Raw genomic sequence first — 18,898 nt, 5'->3', positions numbered from 1 at the left:
GCACCGAGGTTAGTTTTGCTGCTTCTCCACTAGACCCAATTTCCTTCAACTAAACCTTTTCTCCTCGTGAAGCCTGGTGGAGGAACCTGTAGCACAAGGCTGTGGTCGTCTTCTCTTTCTGTGGGGCCCTGCACTCAGCCTCACCTCTCGGCTCCCTGACTGCAGAGTTCTCCCAACAGTGAGGGGCAAGGGAAGGTAGATGCTGAAGGCATGGCTAATGGTCCTGACTGCCTATCATCAGCCAGAAAGAGGTGTAAAATATATTGCACACAACATAACCCTTTTTATTGTATTGACTCTTACAGAACTAGAACAGAAATTTCTTTTTCAAGTGAGTGCACGGTAATGTGCTTTGAGAGATTCCGTTTATTGTTGCTATAATACTGCTTTGAGTACTTAATGAAATGTCTGCAAGTTCATAATGAATGCCTGCTTTGGAGCTATTCTGCATAGTCAATCGGTGAATTTGATTGCTCACTCAGCCTGAATGAGTTCCTCAACCCATCATGACAATTTCCATATGGCACTGCCAAGTAGCAGAGTCCCTACATCCCTTCTAATATCCTTACATGTGGCTTTTGTTATTTTAAAATGAAAGTGAACAGTTACAGCAGGTTCCAGTCAATGAAGTCCTGGAAGATGCTGGATGTTAAAGGGATATCTGAGTAAGCAGGAATGTTTATTTAGCTCCCTGCAGATCTCTGTGCCATGGCACTTAGACAGCTGTGTTAAAAATGATGCAGTTTACACTTAGCTGCCTTCCTCTTCAGCCAGGAGGAGTAAAACTGGTTAGAGTAGGAACCTGGCATGTGGGGAACTAGGGCATTGTCCTCTGCTCTGCTGTCAATTCATGGTATGAATAAGGTCACTTGAAGCAGTTCAGTGCTTCTTGCAGTAACACAACTCTATGTGGAACACTTTATTCAGATTTGTGGTTGCTGAAGTCTTCCACAGAGGCTGGTGTGGGGCACAGACACAGCAGCCCTCGCTTTGCCAGTGCCGTAGGTAACGTTGTATAATACAATTGTGTGTGGATGAAAGTGGGGATCATGGTTTGCAACTGTTCATTGTGTAACAGAACCATTGGGAACAGTATCTTTTACTCTGCTGGTTCAGGGCACTTTTCATTTCAGTTTGTTTACCTTTGTCTTTAATTTTCTTGGTGTCTTTCTTCCCTTTTCCTGGGTATAACGTTTTCACATACAGATGTCTCCTCGCTCTGCCCGGCGACGTTGGTCCATACAAGCAATTAACGACTTCCCGGTACTGTGTGCTGTGCTAATACTGTCCTTGATATAACCCTGTCTTCTGCCCAAGGGCCCAAGAATAAAATGCCACCTGCCTGCCTTTGAGTAACCTGCACACAGGTGGGGAACTCGCACTCCACACAGGGCCTAGGGCTTCAGTAAGAGTGAACGCACATGTAAGCGCTCAGGAGCAGACACTAGTTTGCAGGGTACGAATCCTGACCTACCAGATGCCTGTTTTACCTGGCCAAGCAGTCAGGAAAGGATGCCAAGGGGTAGTTTGAAGTGTAAGAAAGGATCAGCCTCTAAGAAACAGAGAGTGTCCACTGCAGAGGAGCTCAATGATTATTATGCATCATCAGCCAGCAGCTGAGACTGACATTAGAACACCTCATTTCTGAAAAGGTGAAGTCTTGCGGGAGAGTGGGGATCACTTAAGAGCTGCGGAAGAAATGAAGTGGTTGAGTTGCTGACAACGACCTGTCATCTCATTAAAATGAGCTCCCTATTCTCAGTGCAATGCACCATAAAGTCTTATTTCCTGGAGCAATAAGTAGAATTTCTCCTTAATTTGTGAATCTCCCAGCCCTTGGAATTGCACCACCCTGCATTCAGCTCGAGTGGTTGCACTTCCAGCCTCCTCCTGGCACCTGCCCTTCTGAGACGGCTTTGACAGTCCTTTCCATTAGTCAGGTCCACATGTCCCTCACATGAACGTCGTTCATGTGAACATCTTGATGATATCAGTGTAGCTCAAGCTGTGCTGTAATTTTGGGCAATTACTATCTCGTCACTGATCTGCCCAGCATAGGCAAAGCTTGGAAAACTCAATTTCAATTTAAAGATGATCTCTTCAGATCTTTCTTAATGTCTGTGTGAACAACTGGTTTGTTTTTTTTTTTTTTACAGCTGCTGTCCTTCATGCTGTCTCTTCATAAGACAGCAAGGAATAAAATAGGATCCTATAACACCTAATTTAACTTGGTGTAATAAGGTCAAGCCTTCCTAATTACAACAGATCTAAGACTATACTAGCAAATAATAGGTGAAAGAAACCAGAAGTAATTTACTTGACTCCATCAAGGCTTTTTGCAAAGAGCTAGTAAAGAAATGTGAGCAGTGGAGGCAAGAAACGAATTTCTGTATTGGATCAGGAACAGTCTGAAAGGAAGAAGTAAAACCAAGCAAGGAACCTGCCAGCTTGTGGTGTGGTAGATCGTGGTGCACAAAGGGCCACAGTTTAATTCCCTTACCACTGGCTTGGAAAGAAGAGCAAGTAGCAATGTGATAAAGTTATAATTTTGTGTAACGTATACTTAAAAATGATACATGGATTAGTCCAAACCTTGAAGGATTGATTGTATTTGTGGATAGCCTTTAGAACAGGCCAGTCACGCTCTCCAATGTGGGCTGTAGTGCCCAAGGCGAAGCTGCAAGCATGCATGGAGAGAGGTGTGGATTATTTCTGCAGACCAGGTGCTTCCTTCTGGAAGGATTGCTCAGCATTGCTCAAGGTGCACAGGGAAGCGGGAGCTTAGCAAGCCTAGAAGAAGGAATAATTCTTCATTCTTTCTAGGTAATGGCTAGCCTCTGCTTCAGCAGTACCTGCACTTCAGGGCAGATGCCAGCTATTCATTGATGGAAGCGATAAAGAAATATTCCTGCTGTGGAGCGCTTGATTCAAAAGTGCCTCAGATTTTTTAGCCCCTTTGTGGAAGCTGCCTGGTACTGTGGGAGATGCTAGAAATAGTAAATGTTGATTATTTTGAAGAGAAAATCCAGGCAGTGGTGCATGACATCCATGGGGGAGTTAACCTGTAGGCAGTTGTTCAGAATAAAAGACTGTAGCTTTCTGCAGAGAGGCAGCAATTTTAAAATTTTATTCAAAAATAATAATACTAGAAGCAACTTGAACCTGACTTGGAGCACATTTAACACTTTATTTTGTAAACATTGCAGCTTAATCTTCAGCATCAAGTCTGTTCCCTTCTGCCCACAACCTTTCCCTTTGCCCCACGAACACCAGTTTATACTACGAACCCCAAAATTTTACATATGCTTATGCAAAACAGGCACTTTACATTTCACGATGGTACTTAGAGCACTGCCTCAACAGGATCCAGAGACACACACCTGACTGTGCAGCATCCTTTCCAGCAGGCACGCAGCATTTTGTAACTACTTCTGCTGAGTATGCAGTGATGATGGTGGTTGCTACGAAGCAGTTGGTGGCTTATTCTTGGGCCGTCTGTTTCTACATGTAACCCATTTACTGCCATCGTTATCACCTCAGATTGCAGCAAATTACAGCCTTGGGTATGGTAGTGCAGGTGCAGGCTGGCTTTTTAAGTCATTATTCAGTGGCTGTTCCCCGCTGTCACCTCCAACTCCATGATTGTCATAAATGCTCTGGTTTCTCTCCTTCTCGTGCTCCGAGGAACTGATGAGTCTTAATTTGCTGTCACTGTAGCTATTTTCTTTCTTTTCTTCCTCTCCTTAAGCTCTCAGGAGCAGCTGAGTAGATGCAGTTCTCCTTGGCGTGGATTCTAGACTGCAGAAGGAGCTAGAAATATAGAGGGCAGAGCAGAAGACCTGTGTCTTTGACCTTCAGCTGTCAATTGTTAGCTTGGTGCATGCATGTTGATTTTTGCTTCAGCTCCAACCGTTGTGTTCCCCGCTCCCCTCCTGTGCTTCAGCCCCTAGGAAGAGATGTGTTTTCTGTTCTACCCTAATGCCCATGAGCCTCGGTGACAACTTTTGATAGCACCATAGTGGGAGCTTCTCCTGGAAGAAGAGGTGAAGCAGAAGGGAGAAAGGAACCTGGTGGTGGGAGCCTTGGCCAGGCAGACCCAAGCTAGAGCTCTCCTTGTCCCTAGTAATCCCTATTAAAAGTGCTCAAATACTGCCTGGTGGAGAGCTACTCCTGTAATTAATGCCAGCAATTATTTGGTTCAAAGTAGAGCTTCTGCTGTCAGTGATAATGAGCTCTACCACATCCATGATGGTTCTCATACTTCTGATTGTAGTTTTTCTCTAACACTTTTTTGCTGTAGCTAAGGCAAACCTGAATTGTAAAAAGCAGTAATTTTTAATGGTGACTGTACATGTGGCTTTATTATTTTCTTCTATTACAACTTGAGAGGCAGAAATAGTGATCATGGAAGTGTAGTACTGTCAGGGCATATGGTCGTTGACTGACTCTGCTCCTGGAGCTGCACCAGTAAAGAATTAGGGCTTCCTGTTTTGCCAGTACAATAGGGCAGTGCCAGGAGGAAGAAAACAGGACGATTTCATTGCGAGTCAAAGTTTTCAGGGGGTTCTGATACATTTAATGTCTTCACGTGTCCGGTGATATGCTAACAGCAAGCAGAGGAAACCATTCATGGGATCTCTTTTCCATTCTCATCCTCATTTGTTGTCCTTCTCAAAAAAAAAAAAAAGTGACCGAATTACCTGTGGAAAGTGATATGTGTTGTCCATGTTTCTAGTCTTTGAAATGCCTGTTGGGATGCTTCTTCAGTCTGCTCTTGCAGCGGGCAGGAGCAGGTTGAATCTGTTCCCGATGACAGGGCAGAGAAGCTGCCTCGATCAGAGGGAGCTCTCCATCGGCTGCAGGTCCTGGGGGCAGCTGGCTTACAGATGGTCGAGAGGTGGCAAGTTCCTCTCCAAATTACCTGCCAAGCTCTAGAAGCCCTTGGTGACAGACCTGCAGAATGTGGTTCTGTGTCTGCAAGCCTGGGTTCAAACACCTGCTCCAAAACGGCACAAAGAACAGCTTTTGTTGTGGGAAGCCTGGTAGCCCTTGCAGGACAGTGCCTGAGCTCTTGCCCTAATGGCATGTCATTGTGCTGGGGCTCCCAAGCTTTGCTCAGTTCTTGGTTTTGGCAGCATCAGCAGCTCCTTGCTGCACGTAGTAGGTGGCACTTGGCTGCCCTGACAAGGAATGAGGTTCCAGGTGCTGCTGTTATTTGGGAACCTTGTTGAAATACAGTCCATATCCTTCAGCACAGAGGGGGTAGCTCTGGTTTTAGGTGTTGTCAAAAGAGGTGTAGTCTGCCTGCTGGCAAGAGAGCCCGACCTGATCAAGACAGTTCCTTGATTAGGAACTGATGGCCTGAAGAGAGTTTGGTCTCCCACCTGTCCACGTTCTGGCCACCTACCATTACATAGCTCTTCTCAGCTTCAGAGTGACACAGCAGATAAATCCTGCAGGCAAGTTCTCGTTGGGTGAATTAAGACTGGCGGGGATGTGGCAGAGAGCAGAGTCGTGCCCTGGTCAGCCAGATTTTCCATAGTGATGAACACTGACAGCCCCGTTTCCTCTAGCATTTGACACCCCTGAATACTGGGCAGCATGAACATTCTGGTTGCCCAGAGATGTGGTGGGTGCCCCATCCCTGGAGACATCCCAGGCCAGGCTGGATGGGACTCTGAGCAACCTGATCTGGGTGAAGATGTCCCTGCTCATGGCAGGGGTTGGACTGGATGAGCTTTGAAGGTCCCTTCCAACCCAAACTATTCTGTGATTCTATGAGTCCCTTCTTTTTACTCTGGGGAGCGGTGGAAGACCAGGGGAACTGATGATGCTCTGTCATGTGGACATCACTGCAAAAATCCACCTTCAAGTCTGAAACATCTCGTTCACTTACTGTCAGGCCTGTGCTTGAGCCTCTGAGCCTCAGTCACCCAGTGCCCAGAGTGACTTCAGGAGCACATCCTCACATCCTTTGTGCTTCTCATGGCATGTGCCAGCAGCATGTTCAGCACAGCCAGACCTCTCAGCACATTGGCCTAAGCTTGGGCCATGCAGGCATTGAGAGAGGAATTAATTTCTTAAGGTTATTTTTTTTTTTTAAGGGCATTTAATGTCTGCGATAAGCCTGCCCAGGTTCTCACGGGATTGTATGATTGCGGTCAAAGGCATTTTGGCACCCCAGCCGTCCCAGAACTGGCCCAGCAGCCACAATAAGAGGTGACCTCGCTTGCAGGTCCAGGTCCTGCCCTTCCTGTAGCCCAGCCTGCTCTTTAGGAGCACTGATGTGTTGCCTGTGTGAGCTCTGCCTGCCCTGCAGAGCCATCAGCACAGGGATGCTTTGCTGGCCCCTTCAAAGGGGCTGTTCAACTTTGGATAGGGGTTCAGGAAGCCACCACAAGTGCCTCAGGAGAGCCTCCATAACTCAGCATGACCAAGAGACACTTCTGCACAGGAGCATCGCCTCTGTGTGTCAGTGAGGGAACACGCCAGAGGGGAGCAGCATTGCAAAGCATCTTTATCCTTTGCCGCACGTAGGAACCCTGTGTAGCAGCCAGTGCTTCCCTTGGTAGAACTCCAGTGCCTTCTGCCTGCACATCCTCATCCCTCTTCCTTGAGCGAGGAGCTGGAAGAGGCCAGGGTACCAGCCAAATACTCTGTGGTGTTTTCTCCAGCCCAGATGGCTTGATGCAGCTTGACATTGAGGTGGCCTCTGGGTCTGGTACAGGAAGTATTTGGGAAAATTGGCTTCTTGTTTTTGTTGCCTTGTGTTGATTCCTCTCCTTTCTTCTCCCTCACCACCTTATGTCCTGAGCCAGCTGTAAGTAGCTGTGAGCATGTTATCTAAGGAGCCTTGCTAGGAAAACTTGAGCCCTGCTTTATCATCTGCCAGTTGTTTGTTTGAAGCTGTTGATAAAGCAGGAGGCGGGAGCCCTGTCCTGGCGCTAAACAGGGCTGTACTCAAACACGGAGAGACCAAAAGAGACAGTCTGGAGCCACCAGGTTGCCCCGAAGCTGCCTCCCACATATCTCTGTGCTGATGTTGGCTGAAGTCAGCGGTGGTCTGTGTGCAGAGGGTTCCCAGACCAGACCTCAAATGAGAATTGAATCATCCTCCTGCCAAACCTGCCCAGGTTTGATTGGCATCCTGATGCCGATTTGTTCTCTTATTGGCTTTTACAGGGGAACTCACAAAATACTTTTTGAGTGAGTTTGACCTTGAGCTCGCTGCCTTGATCTGCGTTTCACTTCCTACAGATGGAGATGCTTGTTCTCCTGGGCATGTCATGGATGTTTTGCAGGGTAACACAGAGCCTTCTGAAAGGCAGGTTTGGGTGCTGCTTGCATTGTTCCTGACCCTAGCGCTTTGTTCCCTGGCCCAAGAAGCCTGCTGTCCTTTCCACTAACATGTTGCCGTTTGTCCTGCAGAAATCAAGGAGGTGGAAAAGCAAACGAGAGGGGACAGATGCCAACAACCGCCCCATCAAAGCTGCCGGGAAAGTTATTATCCAAGATATTTCCTGCTTGCTGCCTGTCCACAAGCTGCTGGGCGAGCTCTACATGTGAGTATGTACGGGCTGACATCCTTTCCCAAATGAGAGCAGCTGTCTTTGGCATTGCTGTGCTTTAATCCTGACATCAGCCAGCACTGATCTTTGAATGTTTCTGTGCCTTCTTCCTCTGTTCTTGCCTTGCTGCTTTTTTGTGGTATCTCTCTGTCTGTGAGAGGGAACTTGTCACCTATAAATCCAAAAAGTGTGATGGAAGAAATTTGCGATGGGGTATTGTATACAGAATTCGAACTGTTGCTCCAATGTCATCACTGCAAATCATAGAATGGTTTGAGTTGGAAGGGACCTTTAAAGATAGTCTAGTACCAACCCCCCTGCCCTGGCAGGGACATCTTCTACTGGACCAGGTTGCTCAAAGCCCCATCCAGCCTGGCCTTGGACACTCCCAGGGATGGGGCATCCACAACTTCTCTGGGCAACCTGTGCCAGGGCCTCGCCACCCTCATGGGGAAGAATTTCTTCCTTATATCTGATCTAATCTCCTCTCTTTCAGTTTAAAGCCATTACTCCTTGTCTTATCACTACATGCTCTGGTAAGAAGTCCCTCTCCAGCTTTCTTGTAGGTCCCCTTCAGGTACTAGAAGACCTCAATAAGGTCTCCCCGGAGCCTTCTCTTCTCCAGGCTGAACAACCCCAACTCTCTCAGCCTGTTGTCCTAGCAGAGATGCTCCAGCCCTCTGATCGTTTCTGTGGCCCATTTTTGTGTAGTCCGATATCTCCTTGGAAATGGTACTTCTTCGTATCAATCCCAGCTGGTTTGGAGCTGGACTTGATGTGCAGCATGTTAGTGAAGATGAATAGTGGGAGAAGGACGGCCGTGACCCTTGAAAAACAGAGAAGGAAGGGATGGAATCCTGGCTATGCTTGCAGGCTCGTATTGATGAGGAGGTTCTGGGCTACTCGCTGCTGCCAAGAATACCTTCCCCTCCTCTCTCCCCACCTTCATAGGTGATGTGCCAACCAGTGCTGAGCTGTCTCCTTTCTTTTTAGATTGAATGTGAATAATATCCAGGAGACTTGCCAGAAGAATGCTGCCTCGGCGTTGGCTGTGGGACGGAGGGATCTTGTACAGGTATTATGCTGTGCTACCCTCAAATGGCTTGTGCTGTCACCTTGGTACCCCAACAGCCACCTGGGTTCTGCAGTTGTTCTGGGAGTCTCTGGTTGGTGAACCAAGGCCTGTGGAACAGCCGCAGAGGTGGTCTCTACCTCATTGACTCTTGGCATCGAGAGATTCCTTCCCCGGGCTGCAAGCAGATTGTTTTACGCTCTTTGCCAAACTGAGGGAAGCACATTTTTCAGGGAATTCCTGCAGGCAAAGCAAGGAATGCAGCCTACTTTTGAGTCAGTAAATGGAGTAACTGTGCGCACAGTTGCCTAGCTGCTGTCAGCATTTTGGCCGGTGATTTTGTCTTATGCAATCGATCCCGTTGTTCGGTATTCATCTGCGCTGGCAATGGGTGCTGACTGCAGCTCGCTTCTCCCCACAAGAGTCTCAGCCCAAGGACCCAGCCCCAGAACTAGTAATAGGAGAAAAATGGCTATTGTGGCCCAACCTTTTCCTTGTGATTAGTCCATCACAACAGGCAGAACATTTAACAGGACTCAGGAGTGCCTGAAAGCGACAGGAGCAGGCTGGCACTGCCAGAGCAGCCTGTGCACCTCTCCTGAGCATTTGGCTCTTCCTAGACCTGAGCAGGGAACACGTGTAGGTTTACCTGGTCTCAGCAGAAGCAAACTCAGGCTGTTTTCTTGCTTCTTGGTGGGTTCTGCTAGACCAGGAGAGAGAAAGTAGGTCTAGTTCCCCTTTGTCTGTGCTTCGTCTGGCTATCTGGTTTTCCTGTGTTAGACCAGAGCTCAGGTGGAATAACTTCAGCAGCAAGATTTCACTGAGATACCTCTTGTTTCTTGCTTGTTTTTCTCTCTCCCTTGTAAGTCCAGCCTGTATCACAGTTTGCCTTGCTCCTAGCAGACATGGAGGCTTGAGCTGCAGGTGATGTGAGATGTGCTCTGCAGCAGTGTAGGAAGCAGTATCTTTCCTGTTTCCGTTCTGTACTCATACTCAGCCCTGTCCTTGTTTCAGTTTCTCTCTGGTTTCAGAGTGAGCAGCTGTGGGATTACTGTTCCTGGCTGTTTTTTGTACTTGGAGCACTTGTTTTTTTCTTTACTTTTCTGTGTTGACAGTTCTCTGATTTCTGCTGTCTTTCCAGTACTGTGCTCCTTTTCCTTTCCTGCTCTTTTTTCATGCCAAACTAGGAGCTTTGCTTTTCCCTGGAATATTCTAATTGCCCCATTTTAAAAGGCACAGCAGAAAAAACATTCCTAGATTAGTGATGTGGAGACTGAAAATGTGGAACTGTTTTCAGAGTAGAGGATGCTAAATGAAGGAGAAATTTCACACGAAATAGTTAAACTGTTGGAACAGAAATGGCAAACTGTATTTGTGTCTGTGCCGAGCCATGCTAGGAGAACAGAGGTGTTCAGTAACACGCATGGCTAATCAAAAGATACTTTTCATGCAAATAATGATTCACCAGTAAACTTTCTGCCACCAGACATCTCCGAACCCAAAAACTATATCAAATTTAGACCCTTTGAGGCTTGTAAATAGAAAATGCACTAACAGGTCTGATAAGCAACCCTGACAGATCTGTTAGACTATAGACTATTCTTCCTCAAAGTTTAACCCAAAGCAAATGGAACAGGGAGAGCTTTGGGTCTGTGTCACTCTGTATATTTTTTGTGACATGGAGGCTGAAACTGCTCCCTGCTGCCAGGATTTTAAAAAAAAAATTTCATTATTATCTGTCTGTGAGTGAATTTGTGTACACCTATGCCCTGGGAGTGTGGTTATTTCTAATTGTAGCTTTGATGCTCTTCCTTCCTGTCTGCCAGGTTTGGTCACTGGCTATGGTAGCCACTGATCTCTGTCTTGGACCAAAGTCTGACCCAGATTTGGAGATACCTTGGGCACAACATCCATTTGGACGTCAATTACTGGAGTCCTTGTAGGTGTCTGAATGCCGGGGGGGTTCTGGGGAATGGTTGCTGAAGCAAAGCCCTCCATAACTATGTACTTTGTAACGCATCATTTCAGAGTTGGAGGACTTACTGCCACAGCTTTTTTCCCCTCTCAAGCCTGATACATGAAGAAGGGAAGCTGCAAGTGTGTTTATGACATACAGGAGGCAGTATTTGGCCTCCCACCAAGCACCCAGGTCTTGGTTGACATTGAGCAATAGGCCGGGCGCAGTTGGAGCTCTGCTTTCCAGCACGCCCGCAGCGCCTGACTTGGCGATTTTGGTTTTCTGCTCCCCACCTACTAAACGAGTGTGTTGCTGCAGTTGGTTTGTTCACCTTCAAATTCCCTGTTGCCATGCAGCATTGCTGGGCAATCATTCCTCTGGTCCCAAAGCCAAGTGTGAGCTGCAAGTGTCCACCTGCCAGTGAATCTGTTCAGGAGGGGACATAACTGATAGTATCTGTCGATACACCCTGTTTGGAGGCCCAGGATTTGTGTGGTGTACTTTGCAAGCTGTTGCTTGACCAAGCTTTTTCCTGCTCTGTGGCAGGGGAGGACAGGTAGTTCTTCATCACTCTGAGTCTTCAGAGCAATCCAGAAACTTCAGAACCATCCAGAAAACCTGTGGTGGGGTATTCCCTTGTGATATAAATGCAGGATGCTTGCTTGTAGAGGGTTTTGTCAAAAAGACAGTGTGGCTGGGGGTGAGTCTAATGGCTCCAGCTTTACATCCAATTAAAATCAGTTCTGTGGACCTTGTTTCTGAAGCTGTACGAACTTGGGATAATAAGGCCATGAGTACTTCTGGATTCCCAGAGCTCCCATCCTTCTCCTGCCTGTTAGGCCACAAGTGTTTCCAGAGGGAGGACTTGGCTCTTCAAAGGTGTGATGGAAAAGACAACCCAGTCCTGCAGAGCGCAGATGCCTCCTCTGGGCAGTGATATGACCCAGATCAATTTATGCAACAGGCTCGAAATTAGTTGCCCTGGAGTCTTGATACTTTTCCCACTGAACTCTGCCCAATCTCATACTGTCTCTTTCATTTCCCAGGCTGGCTCATTACTCACAGCTCCACGATGTGCAGACCCTGGCCATGCTGTGCAGCGTGTTTGAAGCCCAATCTAGGCTCCAGGGATGCCCAAACTCCTATGGCCCCTTTCCTCAGCGTGCCTCCAACCTGGCCTCTCACAGCCGATACGTATGAGCACCATTTCTTTCCTGTTTGTCCTGGTTATCTTTGACCATCTCTCATGTAGATGACACGATTTCCTCTCCTTTCCCTCTCAACAGCCAAGCTTTACTTCCTCTGGCTCCTGTTCCAGCATGTCAGATCCTGGACTTGGCACCGGAGGCTGGAGCATAGGTGAGTTAGACTAGATGATCTCCAGATGTCCCTTCCAACCCCAACCAGTCTGTGATTCTGTGTATTGAGCCCTGGGTAGTAAACAGAGGAATCTGTCTCCCTTCTGGCCTGGGTTTTAGATGGCTCTCTTGGTGAGGAAAGAAGCGAGTTAGTACTGTCTGTAATTGCAGATGTGCTCTGCCAGAGCAGCTTTCCAGGGTTTGGCCAACGTGATGTGACTCCATGGCTGGAAGTGAGCAGGGCTCGCAGTCACCATGTCGATGCTCCCTCAGTCCTGCCCCTTCTGACTTCTGTAGCATATTGCCTGACCAGGAGAAACTGTTTACAAACACCCTAGGCATACCAAGCTAGGCCCCTGGATCACAGGTTAGCCAAGAGCTCCCACTGATGCCTTTTTCCAGTTGGAGACAATTACAAACCAGTTTGTACCATTTTGCTTCCAGCCTGGCCATATCAAGCACATGGGGTGACTGCCTCGTTGCTGCCTGGTGCCGTCAGCTTTCTACAGCCCTGGCGCTTTGCACAATTTGAGGCTGTTGTCTGTGCCTACTCCTCCTGGTAATTTCCTTGTCCTTCATGTGCCTGGAGATGGTTCCCAGGATTAGCTGCTCCATCACCTTCCCAGGGATGGAGGTGAGGCTGACTGGCCTGTGGTTCCCTGGGTCCTTCTTGCCTTTTTTGAAGACAGGAATGACATTTGCTTTCCTCCAGTCTTCAAACACCTCTCCCAGTCACCACAGTCGTTCAACCATTATCGTGAGTGACCTCATAGTGTCATCAGCAAGCTGGTTCCACAGGGTTCAGGGGGAAAAGCGATGCTGTGCTTTCACCCGTCACCGACGAACAGCAGCAGTCAGGAATGCTGGATTCTCAGTGGTGTGAATGCCTATGGCCACAAGGACATTTTCTGTTCAAAGACAAATCACCCCTAAGGGCTCCAGTGTCAGAGTTGCAGTTGTTGGCTGATTCCAAGCGATATACATGACCTGGGGCAGCATCAGCCCTGTTAGCACCAAAGCTGTGACTTTTCAGTGAGATATCAAGGCATCCGTGACATGGGAAGAGTGGAGAATGGGTGTTAACGGAGTTGGTGTTATCTTGTAGCGGTTATTAGCAGCCTTCTCCCTGCCCCTGGGGCAGCACCTGACATACAGAGGCCCTTTCACGTAACTGCAGCCCTGGTGATGACAGTCCTCCCTGCCCAGGGAAGAGGAGCCTGGCCTGACAGGGAGGACATTCCCAAGCAAACTCCATGGGATTGATTGTCTGGATACTTTTTGTCTAAAGTGGAAGGTAAAAGGGGTTCCTCCATATTAGATTTCACTGCCTCGTGATCCACATTTCCATCCTGTCACCAGAAATGCAGTAAAAGCACTTGACAAGTCGAGCTTGGCACGTAGCTTTCTAAGGCAGGGCAGTGTTTGTAGGAATGCAAAAGGTGATACGACCATGTCGTAGAGAGGAGACTGGAGTGTGTGGACATGTAGTCTTTCATGTCTCCTTCCCCACCCCAGTTTTGTGGAGGTTGTGCTCATGAGCTCTGAGCTACCCTCACAGCCTTTTGATGCTTGCAGCAAACAAAGACACGGAGCAGGCGTCCACTCCCTGGTGCGAGTCTTCTCCGGATGACTTCCGCTATGGAAACCTAATGTATCCCGATCACCGCGAACGTGAGAAAGACCAGCATGAGAAAAACAAAAGGTAGGTTATGGCATGCCTTGGGGGTCTTCAGGGACGCATGACTCTGTGCCCAGGTCAGGTAGAACTCTATAGCCAGCTCTCTGTTCGTGCTGTGAAGTAGCACGCCTGCTCCTAGACCCTTTCATTCAGGTAGTTGCTTGAAGAAGCTTCATACTGCAGATCAGCTCTGCTGAGATTGCATATGATACATCTGTAAGTGGCCCCAGATGGTGGTCCACCCATTCTTCACCCCCTCGAGCGTAGCATTGCATTCAGCAATGTTTCAGCAAGACATGGGAAGTAATCTGCTGCTCTTCTAGGAGTACAAGCTGGTGGCATAGCCATCACTGGGAAGAGAATTGCAAACAGTCTGAGAGTCAACCAGGTGGATAACAACCCTGTTTGTTCCTCTAGGCTCCTGGATCCTGCCAACACTCAGCAATTCGATGACTTCAAGAAGTGCTATGGAGAAATCCTTTATCGCTGGGGCCTGCGAGAGAAGCGGGCTGAGGTTCTGAAGTTTGTCTCTTGTCCTCCTGATCCTCACAAAGGAATTGGTGAGTCCTGGCTTTGGTCTGCTCCTGCTGCCCGGGCAGAGTCACAGCTGTGCCTCAGGGACTTGGGAACCTGCGGTCAGCAGGTGGGTGAAAAGTGTCCATCGTTCTGCCCAGAGGTTTGCTCTGCCAGTGAGTGGTTTTAGCTCCTTCACAGCTCTGGGTGGAGATGAGGCTTACAGATGTTGGCCCAAGGGTTTTGTAGACTGTAATGTCTCTCCAGCGAAGCTGGAAATGTATATACTGCTACACAAGTAATGTCGAGCTATTTGTGCTAATGGCTGTTCTATATTTCCTCTGAACAAGAGCCCAGACATGCACTGTCTGAATGTCTGATTCTGGGCTGAAGTTTCCTTGTAGTGCATGCATAAAATTGCCACATCTCTAACTGTAGGTGAACTAGCCAAGAAATAGGCAAATAGGACATTTCTCCTAGAGTATTTTCAGCAGTGCAGCTGCCCAGAATTGCCGCTTAAGGACAGCTGCTGAAATGTCTTCGCGCTAAGCCTCTGGGAGGAGAGGAGCGGGTGAGAGATGCCAGAGATGCAGCAGTTGCTTGCTCAGCTCTTGATAGCGTCTCACCTTGTCACCAGGGGCAGCTCCAGGGGAGTAACTGGAGTGAAAATCGGTGACTTTGACCACTGCTGTTGCCCCTTCATGACTAATAGTCATGACACTGATACTGTGCACATCGAGTGTGCTCTGCGCTCACTCCGTGATGAGAAACAAAGGCCGTTCTCGTTTGCTCTTGGTTACACTTCATAGTGATGTGAGGCAGATGAGGCCAGCGGGAAGTCTTCACCTCCGTAGCATGTGTCAGCGTGTCCCGAGCTAAAAATCTGAGATACATTCCCAGCCAACAGCTGTTTAGCCATCAGGGAAAACCAGGGGCCAGTGTGTGCCCTGGCATGCTGATTGCCTGTGTCTTTGCTCCTGCACAGAGACCAAACTGAGACCTGTACGACACACTGTCCTCCCGCTTTGCGGCAGGATCCCTCGTGGGCTGACTGGAGTCAGACCTCCTGGGCAGTGGGTTCGGGGGGCTCGGCTGTCAAGCAGAGGGCTGCACACAGGGCTGCTTTGTCCATGATTCTGCCAGCACTGATTTGTCTTTCTCTCGATTTCTTTCCTCCCCCCAGAGTTTGGCGTGTACTGCAGCCACTGCCGCAGCGAGGTGCGCGGCACCCAGTGTGCAATCTGCAAGGGCTTCACCTTCCAGTGCGCTATCTGCCATGTGGCAGTGCGAGGCTCCTCGAATTTCTGCCTGACCTGCGGACATGGAGGCCACACCAGCCATATGATGGAGTGGTTTCGCACCCAGGAGGTTTGCCCCACGGGCTGCGGATGCCACTGCCTGCTCGAGAGCACCTTCTGAGCAGTGGTGGCAGCAGGACGCCCCGAACTGGATTTAATATTTAATTCCCAAGCCATTTGAGTTCTGCTCCACAGTGTCTGGAGGAGATGCTACAGGGAGCTGAAGCAGGATGTCCTGGCGGTGCGCTGCAGTGACATTTACAAGTGCTTCCAGTGTTCCTACACTTTCCAGGTTGCTTTCAGACTGATTTGACCAAACTCCCTGTGTCCATTGCTGGCGATGGATTCCAGACCAGAAAAATTGCTCTCACCTGCAGAAGAGTGTGTGAATATTGACCAGTCTCCGTTGGGATGAGATGTCAAAAAGCTCCTTTGGAAAGTGCTCCCCTGGCAGAGCCAAACTCACTCCAGCGACGTAGTGTCTTGCCAGGTGCCTCCTGACAGGGGCTCAAAGTGAGCAAAATAGTCATTTTGCACAGTTAAAGCAGAAATAATTTGCAAGTAACAGTGAGTTCTAGAGGTGAACTGTAAACTGTGCTTGAAGAGCAAATAGTCCATGGGACTGTGCTCAAAGTTGCTTTTGGAAGCACCAGGGTCCTTGTTTTGAATGGCTGTTTACATCGTTTAGATTATCCCATAAAGCAAAAGAATGAAACCCTGTTTTTCAGGATTACTTCCTAAATAGCTTCCTGCTCCCTGGTCAGTACGTGTGCCTGGTGTGACAAGCCCAGCCGTGCACCAGAGGTCACTGGGATTAGTTCCTTTCTTCCAGCAGTTTTAGTACCATTAGTCTTAAGGTGTCTCCCTCTTCTGCTCTGACCGGGTGATATAATGCACTTTAACTTGCCTGTTCCTGCCTTGTCGGTGACAAATCCTGATGACTGGGAAAGGCATCTGCCTTTGGAGTTTGGGATCCACACGGTGTTTCCATGAATGGTGGCATCTGAAGGTGTTTCAGAAAGCCTTTGCTTCCTTACTGAGAAAACTGAAGGAGGACACTTGCTCCATGCCAGTTCCTTCGGCTGTTTTCTCCAGGGTCTTTGGAGGGAATCAATGAATAATTTGAGATTTGCTGCTGATGCACTTGAGTAATGAGGCTCCTGAGCCAGGGAGGCAGCAATTTCTAGGGGAAAAAGCGTTTCGCAAGGGTGATGGGATTCACAGAGGCAAAAGGTTTGTGCCTTTTCTCCCTGTGGAGTTTCATTTGGAGAATGTACTGGATCAATCAATCTGTTTGGGGCTGTGCCTGCTGGGCGCTCCCATCCCAGGGATGCTGCTGTGCGGTTGTGTACACAGCTTGTGCCTCTCCTGAGCAGGCTTCAGCCTGAGCTTTGGTTTTGGGCAAACGCATGGTCAGGGATTAGCCCGCTGGCGTTACCCCACGGCGGCACTGATCCCTTCCTCCGCGCTTGCCTGCTGAGCATGACCACGGGCTGTGCCCACTCCCAACCTCTGCGCTAACTCAGGCTGCGCGATCCTGCTGTGGGATGAACAGATGGTGTATCTTAAACATTAAAACATTAAAATTATTTTTTTAAGTGCTGTTCTGACATAACTTGGTGTCACTATGCTAGTTCTCCCTCTCCCAGCGTTGCACCTCACAGCCCTCTCCCTGCACACCAAAGTGGGGGTCCCTCTCTGGACACCTGTGCCCGATGGCAGCAGAGCCCTGCGGTAGCTGGGGGGTCCCCCACCCCTGGCTCTCGCAGCAGCTGCCTTAGTGCAGGGACGATGTGACGGCGTGGGGCACCGCGATGTCACACTGGCCTGGGAACTGCCCACAGGGCATGATGTGCCTCTTGCGAAAATGAAGTGGGGTGGTGTCTGAGCTCCCAGCGAACCAAACCCCACATCCTGCGGTTTGGGGCAGCCCCAGGCAGTGTCTGTGCCCCCAAGAGAGCAGGCAGGTGCGGTGGGTGCTGCAATGGGTGCTGCTGTGTTTGCCGCACCGGCCCTTGGGCAAGGGTGCTCTCTGCCGGGAGCCGCGGGGAGGAGAGGGCTCCCGCCCTCCACCTTCCTACGTGACAGCCATTCAACTCGGAAGTATTTTCATTTCCATACTTGAGTGTGCTTGTAGGTTGGAAGGAAAAAGAGGCTTGTTATTTAAAGATGACGGACCAACAGATTGCAGTATTTATGTGTGTTATTACAGTCCATTACAGACTATCTCCGCAGTATCTGAATATCTCCAAGTTGGAGAGCGGCTGGTACTTCAGAGGAAGGCGGAAAAGCACTTACTGTGGCTGTTTGTGCAACCCTGCAAAGGTAGGTGGAATTTCTTCTCAGACGCTGCGGGCATTTGTCTCACACCCTGCAGCGTGTGTGGTGGCGGCTTTGGGAGCGGTCTTGCTGAATGCAGAACTGGCTATTGCAAGGAAACAAGAATGGCTGATCTCACCTGCCTGGAGCTTTGAGAGAAGAGAAATGCATTGCAGTCGTTTTGCTCAGTGACCCCTGTCTGGAATAAATTATCAGAAATGGAGCGTGCTGCTGCGCTGGTGACACACACCAGCCCCTTCATCTGCTCTGCCCCTCTACTGCTTGTCCTCTTAACCACTTGCTTTTTGGCATAACTTAGTATAATTGCAAAAAGTTCCCAAATCTGGCCAAATCTCACTCTGAATCTCAGACTTTAGAGAAGGGAGCAGTGGCAGGGCTGGGAGAGGAGGCCAGCGCTCTTTGGGCTCTTGGCACAGAACACGCCAGTGTGCACCAAACCAGCCCTGGTGCTGCTGCTGTGGTCAAACCAGGCACATCAAATAGAGCATCCCTGAAGGACAGTGCTGTAGCCCATGGTTGGTTCTGCGTGCCGGGTGCAGGGTGACCCCTTTATGAGTTCTGCTGGTGCAGGAACTAGGGTCATGGAATTAAACTGGCTGCTCGACACGAGGCAGGAGTTTGCTCTTCTCATGCCGCGTGGGAAGAGTGTGAAACCACTTGCCTTGGGGTATCACCTGTGCCACGACTTTGCCAGTGCTCCAGGAGTAACTGGGCACTTCCAGGGAGGGAATCTCCATCCCGGACCCCCACCTGGAGAGCCCTGCCTGTGCATCCCCAACCAGCAGCGCTGGGCAGGTGCTGCACCTCACGCCTGCTCTTGCACCCTGCCCGTGGCTCTGGCCTCTGCAGAGGAGGGTTCCAAGCACAAGGGACTTTTGGTCTGATACTGAGCAGCTACTTCGGCAAGGCTTGCTTCAGCTGCCTGCTAAGCACATCCCCAGGGCTGTTGCAGCTGCATCCATGCTGGCTCTCCCAAGGATGGCTGGAAGAGAAAGCTCCCATGCCAGCCCACGCTGTGCCCTCGAGGTCACTGACAGCTTTTTAAAACCTTTTTGGGCTCTCCAAAGCTAGCGGAGGTGTAAGGAGTGTGGGGTGCCTTCCCTGTCCTCACTGG

General features: G+C 49.3%; 1 protein-coding gene across 2 annotated transcripts in view; it reads left to right on the top strand.

Annotated features, from left to right (window-relative positions):
* WDR59 (WD repeat domain 59) overlaps positions 1 to 17,047 on the top strand; it is a 49,986-nt gene extending 32,939 nt beyond the window's left edge. The window contains exons 19-27 of one of the 2 annotated variants that reach the window (XM_065640594.1): positions 1,207 to 1,263; positions 7,429 to 7,562; positions 8,562 to 8,643; positions 10,467 to 10,579; positions 11,644 to 11,791; positions 11,884 to 11,956; positions 13,531 to 13,657; positions 14,051 to 14,193; positions 15,330 to 17,047. In XM_065640594.1, coding sequence (XP_065496666.1) covers positions 1,207 to 1,263; positions 7,429 to 7,562; positions 8,562 to 8,643; positions 10,467 to 10,579; positions 11,644 to 11,791; positions 11,884 to 11,956; positions 13,531 to 13,657; positions 14,051 to 14,193; positions 15,330 to 15,565 — 1,113 coding nt within the window. In that variant the 3' untranslated portion in view covers positions 15,566 to 17,047. The remainder of the gene's footprint in view (positions 1 to 1,206; positions 1,264 to 7,428; positions 7,563 to 8,561; positions 8,644 to 10,466; positions 10,580 to 11,643; positions 11,792 to 11,883; positions 11,957 to 13,530; positions 13,658 to 14,050; positions 14,194 to 15,329) is intronic. The other variant, XM_065640595.1, reaches the window with a different exon arrangement.
* Positions 17,048 to 18,898: the final 1,851 nt, after the last annotated feature.

This window comes from Caloenas nicobarica, chromosome 9 (genome assembly GCF_036013445.1).
Source record: "Caloenas nicobarica isolate bCalNic1 chromosome 9, bCalNic1.hap1, whole genome shotgun sequence".
In the NCBI taxonomy this organism is placed as follows: Eukaryota; Metazoa; Chordata; class Aves; order Columbiformes; family Columbidae; genus Caloenas; species Caloenas nicobarica.
The sequence above is the reverse complement of the archived record's forward strand: the minus strand, read 5'-3'. Positions and strand labels throughout refer to the sequence as shown.